Source organism: Seriola lalandi, unplaced genomic scaffold, assembly GCF_002814215.2.
Source record: "Seriola lalandi dorsalis isolate HSWRI2012SDOR001 ecotype SW California unplaced genomic scaffold, Sedor1 jcf7180002054405, whole genome shotgun sequence".
Lineage (NCBI taxonomy): Eukaryota > Metazoa > Chordata > Actinopteri > Carangiformes > Carangidae > Seriola > Seriola lalandi.
Window position 1 is genome coordinate 43,529 of NW_019524958.1, and position 10,335 is coordinate 53,863.

Below are 10,335 nucleotides of genomic sequence, written 5' to 3' on the forward strand. Positions count from 1 at the left end.
TCAGTCGGTTTTTGGTTGGTTGTCAGTTGGTCAGTCGGTTGTTGGTTGTCAGTTGGTCAGTCGGTTGTTGGTTGGTTGGTTGTCAGTTGATCAGTCGGTTGTTGGTTGGTTGGTTGGTTGTTAGTTGGTTGGTTGGTTGGTTGGTTGTCAGTTGATCTGTTGGTTATCAGTCAGTCAGTCGGTTTTTGGTTGGTTGGTTGTCAGTTGATCAGTCGGTTGTTGGTTGGTTGGTTGTTAGTTGATCAGTCGGTTGTTGGTTGTCAGTTGATCAGTTGGTCAGTCGGTTGTTGGTTGGTTGGTTGTCAGTTGATCAGTCGGTCAGTCGGTTGTTGGTTGGTTGGTTGGTTGTCAGTTGATCAGTCAGTCGTTGGTTCGTTGGTTGTCAGTTGATCAGTCAGTTGTTGGTTGGTTGTCAGTTGATCAGTCGGTCAGTTGGTTGTTGGTTGGTTGGTTGGTTGTTAGTTGATCAGTCGGTCAGTTGGTTGTTGGTTGTTGGTTGGTTGGTTGGTTGTTAGTTGATCAGTCGATTGTTGGTTGTCAGTTGATCCATTGGTCAGTTGGTTGTTTGGTTGGTTGTCAGTTGGTTTGATTGCTGGTTGATGGAGGGATGAAGATGTGTTCACTGACACTGTCAAAGCTGAAAAGAACACGATTCAGTTCAAACAACAGGAGTGAACACAGAACAGAGAATTAAAGTGGACATAAATAAATAGGTCACATCAAAAGAACCCTCATGTTTGTTCATGTAAATCTAAAGAGTCCTCTGGTCTCGTCTATGGTTGGTGGTCCAATCAGTCTTAGATCTCTCTGAGTCAGGATCCACGCAGACCAGACCCTTGAAACAGTCGTGACTCAGATGTTTTGGTGTCAGTGAGCAGTCATGTAAATCTCTACGACTGCTGGCATCAGATTTTTTGCTTTCTGTTCTTTGATGCAGAAAGGTTGATTATTTTTATATTTAGCACCAGACTACAAAATACTCCAAACCAGATCCATGAAAGACATGACAAACTAATTCTATATTTAATATTAGACTCCAAAGAGACCAGGATCAGGACTCAAATCAATGAGTTCAGCAACAGAAACCACTTTATTATGAGAGCTGCACACATAGAGGAAGCGCTTGTTACAGGGGAGCCTGAAGGACTCATTAGTAATGAAGTACAAACCACAGAGCTTTGTTAGATTTCCTCTCAGAGTCATTTCATCTCTGAGACAGTGAATTCATCAGAACAAACAGTAGAGAAACTGTGTCTTGTTTAAAAGCTTGTTTGTCTCATTCATTGAGTTTTAATTATCTCTGTTGCTGGAGCTGCTGTGATGCCTTCACTGCCCTCTGTTCCTCTGGGACTCCATAGTTCAGAGGAACATCCTCCTGTTTCCTCCCAGTCAGGAGCGCAGGCCTCAGTCCAACAGCCAATCTTAGTCCAGTGAAGTGAAAGGGAAGAATATCAGGCCTGATCCAGACCACGAGGACTGCTGATTGAATCCTTGTCTGTCAAACCAGAAACCCTCTCACTAAACGAACCAGAACCACGTAGGTATTAAAGGGCCGAGACAGAGTCTGGGTACTGATGCAGAACACGATGACTGAGTCGGACTACAAGGACCAGCTGCCTCCACTACGGCAGAGGAAGGAGGAGAAGGAGCAGGTGGTCTGATCTGGATCAACACACCTCGACCCTCACTCATTCATAATGTGTGAACTTCATATAAATATAGGAATCAGTGTTATATATGTGATATTATATCACGACAAAGTAATGTAATATATATGATAATATATCATGACATACAGTGTTATACGTGACCTTAACACAGTAACAATGTTCACACTGATGTTATATAAAGTAATGATACAGTAGTGATGTTGTATTGTGACACAGTGGTGTAAACAATATAAACTGTATAAGTACATGAGGTGAATCCGAGCAGAGCAGAGACATATGGTCGTCACCCCCTGGGACCTCTAAGCCAATCAGATCGCTCTGCCTGCATGGCACTGCAAACCCTGAGAACAGTCAGTCTACATCAGAAACACATCTGGCACAGGGTTTCATATGGAGGCTCAGGCGCTAGTGATTATTGATAATATTATCTGAGGTCTAAAAAGTAAAGTAAGTAGTAAAATCATCTAGTAACTAACAGCTGATTCTTGGAGAGAAAACTCTCGTATGATTGTTCTTTAAACTTGACCTTCAGACAACAAAGACATTCATGGTTGTACGTCAGCGCCACCTCCGCTCTCTGAAGTTTCATGTTTTAAGTGACGGTTTGGCTCAAACTGTGGCGGAGGTAAATCTGTGGTCTGGGCCTCGACATTAGTCACCTCCACCAAGGAGACAATATTTCCACCTGTGTTTCTATGTGTGTTTGTTTGTTTATTTGTCTGTTGGTCTTTCTGTCTGTTTGTGTGTGTGTCTGTTTGTTTGTTTGTATCTTTGTTTATTTGTCTGTGTGACTGTTTGTTTTGTTTGTCTGTTTGTTTGTGCGTATCTTTGTTTGTGTGTTTGTTTGTCTGTGTTTCTGTTTGTTTGTGTGTTTATCAGCAGGATTACACAAAAAGCAGTAAACTGACTTGAACGAGTCTTGGTGGAGACTGGGTCCTGGTCCAGGGAAGAACTCATCACATTTTGGTGCTGATCCGGTTTGAGAGGGGGATCCAGGGATTTTCCTTGGTTTGGTTGTTGATGCAAAATCAGAGATACCAACGGTGTTTATCTATGAGTCTGTACAGTTTGGTGCAGATCCAGAATCTGGATCCTGGTCCTGGTACATGAACTATAGTTAAGGTCCAGACATGATGATTGTTAAAAATAGATATGAAGCAGTGAATAGGCAGCTGGTGTATGTGTGTGATGAAGATGATGTCTGCTCTGTTTGTTAATGAGCAGACTCAGTATTTCCTGCACCATCAGAATGTGGATCACACAGACCATGATCAAACAGAGACGGGACTTTAAAGCATTAGATATATTTGATGTGGTTATAACAGCTTATATGATGTCACTAGTAAATGTTTATATTGTGATTGGCTCATCATGTTAATCACATGACAGACAGATGGTCACAGTGACTCCCTGGTGGAGCCGTGGTCCAGGTTGTGGTTCTGTGTGGAGTTTGACTCTAAATGTCCCACAGAGGTCAGTGTGAATGGTTGTTTGTCTCTAAGTGTCTCCTGTGATGGACTGGAGACCTGTTCCCGCCTCTTGTCCAGATCAGCTGGGAACTATGTGGCTAAATGATGGATGCGTGTTGCCTTTGGATGTACATCGTGAACTCATGAACAAACTCCACATAATCCCTCAGGGAGACCGGGCTTGGTGTTTAGTGTAGGGACACCAACAGGACTGTTGTCCGTGACTCCTCCTCCTGAGCCAGACCCACAAATTTACACTGAACGCCCCAAAGACTGAGTGTGAGAGAGAGAGAGCTGCAGTCGCTCTAAATTTAGCTACAGCATCACCACAGTAAATCTCTGTGGACATTTACTCAGAGTGTGTGTGTGTGTGTGTGTGTGTGTGTGTGTCAGCGTGTTGAAATATGGAATGTGACTGAGTGAATCAGTCACATTAGTGAATAATTAATAGACTGAACAGCTGATTTATCGTCAGTTACTGAGTCTAATTGATGAATTGATGAATGGGTGAATCATGTTATTGTTGAACAGATGATAGTCACACATGGACAGGTCAGTGTCATGTGACCAGTTTAAACCATCTGGTCTGTTGGACCAATACCAGCTGAGAGAAACATTTTCTGAAGATGAAAATGAAGAAATTATTCGGAGTAAACTGAAGCTCACACACTCTGATCCTCTGAGGCCAGTTTTTATTATCTGATTCATCTTTACTCATATTTTATTCTGTCTGTCATATTAAATATGAAAAGAAAAGTCTGAGCAAACATCCTCAAACCTGTCTGTCTTCCTGTCTGACCTCAGAGCTGTGACTCATGAAGATGACCTGTCTCACAGTAGCAGGTGTAGGTTCTGAACCTGTATGTTCTCTCTGCGTCAGTTTCCTGTTCTTTCCTCCCACAGTAAAAGTATATGCAGCTTAATTTGTGCCCATGAGTGAATGGTTGTCTGTCTCTGTGTATCAGCTCTGTGATTGATTGAAATCCTGTCTAAGTGTAGCCCACCTGGCACCCTGACACCCACAGGGATATGGGAGAAGATGACGTCTCTTGCTCTCGCTCTGTTTCCCAGGTGGTTTGTGTGTGTGCGCTGCTGACTGGACGAGTATCTCCAGCAGAGTTAACCTGTGAAACTTTGACCCTCCTGTCGACCAACCTGACAGGTAACCTTCTGTCTGTCTTCCTGTCTGTGGTTCAACAGTTTCAATTCTCAAATAATAAACTGGTGAAAAGTGCAAACTTCTGCTTCCTGTCTCTTTCTCAGCGAGGACTTTGGTGTTATTCAACCATACATTCACCATCAGTAACACCTCAGGTTTGTACAGCTGACTTTCACCTTTGACCTCTGTTAACCACTATAAATAAGAGCAACACTCCCATCAAGGACCCCTCTGGATCACTGTGGACCTTTTGATGATTACTCCAAACAAGATGACCTTAAATGATTTGGACTTCACATAGCTACTCTGCAAGGCTCGGGACTAAACTTGAACTGATCTTGATCAAACATCACCAACCTGATCTTTCTTTGGACAGAGTGGGGTAATCTTAACCTTTTTACTGCACCTACATAGATGAAACTTTTTCAAGGCTACCATAATTACATACAAGAACCTTGAAGAACTCAGGATTACCCTCACGAGACAAGTGTAGCTCTAAATACTCAGGATTACTACAATGCAAGAGTACCCATAAATACCAAGGACCACCCAAACTAAACAGGAGTGTCCTGGGTTCTGAGGACCACCCTAATTAGGCATGAATTATAACATTGGAGAACTCTTAAGTACCTAGAACTACAAGGGAATAAATGTATGTTCCCCTAAGGACCCTAGATTATGTTAAAGAACGCAAGAAGAACCTTTAAGGGGCTATTTGTGAGTTTTCTCTGCTGCTGAATGTGGTTTCTTGCCGGGAGCAGGTGGTTGTGACAGTCTCTTGTTTCAGTCATCGTTGTCTTTATAGTAGAGGTTAGAATACACCCTGTGAGTAACTACTTCTTCAAGGCACAGTGGGAACTACAGTGAGCCGCTATTGGGAAGTGATGAAACGTAGTAAGTCATACAAATCATAGTATAGTAAAGCATAAAAGTCATGTAAAATAAGTCATAAAAAAGTCATTGTAAAGTAAGACATAAAAAAGTAATAGTATTGTAAGGCATAAAAAGCCATAGTATAGAAAGGTATAAAAAGTCATAATATAGTAAGGCACAAAAAATCAAAGTACAGTAAGTCATATAAAAGTCTTTCTCAAGTAAGGCATAAAAACGTCATAGGATAGTCAGGTATAAAAAATAACTATAGTAAGGCATAAAAAAGTCAGAGTATAGTTAAGTGTAAAAAGTCATTGTGTAATAAGACATAAAAATGTCATAATATAGTAAGTCATAAAAACTTCATAGTACAGCAAGTCACGGAAATGTCAAACTATAGTTAGTCATAAAAAGTCATAGTATAATAAGGCATAAAAACTTCATAATATAGTGAGTCATAAAAGTCGTAAAAATGTTATTCTATAGGAAGGCATAAAAAAGTAATAGTATAGTAAATTAGAAAGATGCCATAATTTAGTAAGGCATAAAAAAATCATAGATAGTAGGGCATTCAAAAGTCAGAGTATAGTTAAGCATAAAAAGTCATAGTATCATAAGGTATAAAAATGTCACAGTATAGTAAGGTATAAAAACATCATAGAATAGTAAGGCATAAAAAAGTCATTGTACAGTAAGTCATAAAAAGTCACAGTATAGAAAGGATTAAAAATCTCATAGGTATAAAAAGACATTATATAAGGCATACAAAAGTCATAGTATTATAAGTCATAAAATTCATAGTATAGTAAGGAATAAAAAATCATAGTGTAGTACGGTATATAAAAAGTCATTGTATTGTAGAGCATAAAAAAATCATAGTATCGTAAGGTATAAAAACATATGTTAAGTCATAAAAAAGTCATAGTAAAGTATGTCATAAAAATGTCATAATTTAGTAAGTCATAAAAAAGTAATAGTATAGTAAGGCAGAAAAAGTCATAGTCTAGTAATGGATAAAAACGTCATAAGATGGTCAGGTATAAAAACATCATAGTATTCATGATAATATTTTCATGGGATTTTTTCAACAGAAATTAAACTCATACTTTGATACATCCACCATTTTATGTTTAGTCCTCCTAAGAACCTGACTGCTAGCCCACAGGAGACAGAAGCCAGGATTAGCTTGCTAGTTAACGTTGGCTTGCATGGTTAATTAACATAAGTTCACATTTTTCTGGTGATGCTGGGTAACACTCTTATATTCTCACATGATGCTAGTCTTCAGAAAGTCCCTTTCAGGCAATCAAATGCTAGCATGTCCAAGTCGTTATCTGTCTTTCTTTCTGTCTATCTCTCTGTGTCTCTGTCTCTCAGTCTTTCTAACTATTGTCTCTCTGCCTGCAGATCTGTATTGTGACCTATCTGTGGATGGTATAGGGACCTGTTGGCCTCGTAGTGCAGCAGGAGAGATGATCTCCAGACCTTGTCCTGAACAGTTGAATGGCATCCACTACAACACCACCAGTACGTACGACTGTTCTGTGATCAGGTTTCTCTTCTTCTTTCTTCTCAACTCAGGAGCTGGATTCAACGCGCCGTGTGACCAAACCTGTTCCTCTTCCACAAACTCATGGTCTATTCAGGTGTAAATTAAATGTAGAGACCATCTCACAATGGAATCAGTATTATAACTACATTATTACATCAGTTATGAGTCATAGTGAGTTTTTATAGTTAAGCAACCTTTTGTAGTAATTATGACCAGGGCAAAGAAGGAAGTCAGGCAGTAGTAGACAGAGTGACCGAGTCCTCAGAGTCAGTGAGGTTTGGACAGACCCAACAGTTGAGTTGTGCCTTTACACCCACACATCAGTTTGAATGTGGACTGACAGTGAAGCAGCTGGAAGGTTATAGGTTGTGTTTCTCAGCTATATTTTAAAGGGTCAGTCTGGTGGAGTTAGTACAGTAATCTTCATCCCTACTCAGTCCTCAGCCAATCAGAAGCTGCAAATTAAGTGTTAGCCAATCATAGCTGAAACAACAACAGTCTGAGGAGAAAGCAGAAGATTTACTGACTTTTTATTTCCTGCCAACTGGACAGATTACACTAATTCCCAGTAGAAATGAGAAGTGTGTGTGTGTGTGTGTGTGTGTGGGTGGTTGGGAGGGTGGCAATAAATATCCCGTTTAATTAGAGGTCTAGTTGTTGATCTGACTTAATAGCATGAGTCGTGTGTGTGTGTGTGTGTGTGTGTGTGTGTGTGTGTGTGTGCTGGAGCTGATGTCTTACCCCACCTACAGACTAATGAGCTAGCTGTCGGTCAGTATTGAGTGGGTGTATTGATCTTACCAGCTAATCATCTGGTCAGTCACTGTCACAGCAGTTATAGGACAAACTTACAGCTGTTTCCATGGTTACGCTGTAGATGCTTGTGGTACACAATTAGAATTTCAACTTAATATGAATTAAATGAATAAAATGAAGCTGAAAACACTAACATATTTGTTTGTAAGATTTTCAGTGCAGAACTTTGTGTTCTCTGGTGTTGGTACTTTTACTTATGTACAGGATCTGAGGCTTTCTTCCATCACGGCTAAAATGTCTCTGAAGGTTAAAGATATGTTCTCGTAACATCAGAAAATATGGGAATGATACCATTTATGTGCCAAACATGTGAAGAGTGATTCAATAAATTCTTACCATCAGTAGACTTGTACAAAGATACGATAAGAAACCGAATGAAAAGATACAAAACAAAATGATACGATATGAAATGATGCAAAATTATACAATACGATACCATATGTAAAGACAGGGTACAATACGATACGATACACTTTATCATCCCAAGGGGGGAATTAGTCTTTGACTCTGTGCTGCACACAAGTTACCTTCAAAGTAGTGATATAAAACACATAAAAGCAATAACACTGTCCTAAATCCAACTACAAATTGGTCATATTTCACATTACACATACAGTATGTGTAATATTACATACATTTCACATTAAACAATGCGAAGTGGACACCTTGGTTCTGTTTTCATATGTTTACAGACACTGTAGGTTTTATTTGAAACAATGAAAGTAATATGAAAACTAAAAAAAACTAAAACCAGGATAAACCATGTCCTCGGAAAAATCCTAATTTTCTGGGACAGTCGCTCAAAAAAGAGAACAATCCTGGGAAAATCTTTCTGTAAATAACCATTATCCTGTGTGTGTGTGTGTGTGTGTGTGTGTGTGTGTGTGTGTGTGTGTGTGTGTGTTTGTGTGTGCAGACCGGGTGTACAGAGAATGTCAGTCTAATGGCAGCTGGGCTCCTCGAGGAAACTACAGTCAGTGCACAGAGATCATCATCCTGGTGAGACTTATCAGTACACTGATCAATACAATCATTGATCACTACACTCTGATCAATAGATTATCAATATTGTCACCAATAAAAACAATAACAACACACACACACACACACACATAAAAAACATAAACCAATCGGAGACAAGCATGAGAATAAGAGCGTAAACCATCTGGTGTGTGTGTGTGTGTGTGTGTGTGTGTGTGTGTGTGTGTGTGTGTGTGTGTGTGTGTCCATATGTTGTGTCATGTAACACAGTTACTTTCTCTTTCCCACTGAGAGAATCTGTCACCCATGTCCCACTCTCCTCTGATTGGACAGCCCAGTTGGCTGCTGGCCAATCACAGCACTGTTATTAATGTGAAGTCACATGATAAAAGCTCAGTGATTGGTCAGTTTGCCCTTGAATGGTTCTGATGCTCAGCTTCATTTCAGCCTGGAAATCACTGGATAAATATAATTTTTATTATTTTTAGAAAACCAGAGGAAACATAAAAACACACAGAGGCTTCAGCAAATATTCACATCCTTCAGTGTGGTTGTACATGTAAATGGATTAAACTGCCATTTTTTTTCCAATCAATCTATAATCAATAACATATAATCACCCATAGTCCTTTACATCTGGTCTCAGCATTTCAACACAAACTGTAGAAACTGGACCTGATTCTCTGCACAGCAATAACCTGCAGTTTGTTCTGTTTCTAATGATCATTACACACTGTCTCACCTGTGTCTCACCTGTGTCTCACCTGTGTGTTTCAGAGGAAGAGTAAAGTCCATTATCAGGTTGCTGTGATCATCAACTACCTGGGTCACTGTATCTCTCTGGGAGCACTCCTGCTCGCCTTCACTCTCTTCATGAGACTCAGGTAACATACCTGTCTAAACACACTCACTTACTGTTACACATTGACTCTGTTGTGTGAGAGGAAACAGCTCAGGTGTTCATCAGCTGATTCCCACTCTGTAACAACCCTACAACAAGATGTCAGGCTCGGGACACAAGGTAGAACCCAAAAGCACGATCCGAGAGGCAGTTGACAATCAGGCAGTTTATTGTACAACTCAATAAAAAACCAACAACAGCGTTCCAGAAACAGACTGGAAGCCCACTGGAGACAGGCCATGGATCCAGTGGGAAAAAGCAGAGACGTGGTCAGGCGGGCAGGACAAGGCAACGGTACCGACAGGGAACAGGCAGGTCTCAGGAAACGGGTCACAAAAAAAGGTCTCTCTCAAGGTCACTACTACTACTACTACTACTACTACTACTACTACTACTACTACTCTAAGTCACTCACTACGGAAGAAAACTAACTGGCAAAGTGAAAAGGGACAAACCGGACATAAATACTGTGGGGATAACGAGACACAGGTGACACACATCAGGGGAAAAGCAGGTAATCACCCAGGAGGAAGTAAAGACACAAGAGGGAAACTACCAAAATAAAACAGGAAATGACAAGACAGACATAAAACACTAAGGCCTGGGGACCGTTGTGAGTGTGTGTGTGTGTGTGTGTGTGTGTGTGTTAGCGTTATAGTATGTCATTGTGAGTGTGGCTAATGTCCAGTCATTGTTGGAGGACTGTGATGGATTAGAGACACAGATCAAAGGAAGTGATGATGGTGATGATGGTGATGATGATGGTGATGATGATGATGATGGTGATGATGGTGGTGATGGGGATGATGATCGTGATGATGGTGATAGTGATGGGGATGATGGTGATGATGGTGATGATGATGATGGTGGTGATGGTGATGGTGAGGATGGTGATGGTGGTGATGATGGTGATG

At 40.5% G+C, this 10,335-nt stretch overlaps 1 protein-coding gene across 1 annotated transcript in view; it reads left to right on the forward strand.

The window, feature by feature from the left end:
• The first annotated feature begins 1,586 nt into the window (after nt 1-1,586).
• Nucleotides 1,587-10,335, forward strand: part of crhr1 (corticotropin releasing hormone receptor 1) — a 17,851-nt gene continuing 9,102 nt past the window's right edge. The window contains exons 1-6 of the mRNA XM_087174988.1: nt 1,587-1,655; nt 4,139-4,301; nt 4,403-4,453; nt 6,579-6,698; nt 8,456-8,538; nt 9,298-9,404. Coding sequence (XP_087031114.1) covers nt 1,587-1,655; nt 4,139-4,301; nt 4,403-4,453; nt 6,579-6,698; nt 8,456-8,538; nt 9,298-9,404 — 593 coding nt within the window. The remainder of the gene's footprint in view (nt 1,656-4,138; nt 4,302-4,402; nt 4,454-6,578; nt 6,699-8,455; nt 8,539-9,297; nt 9,405-10,335) is intronic.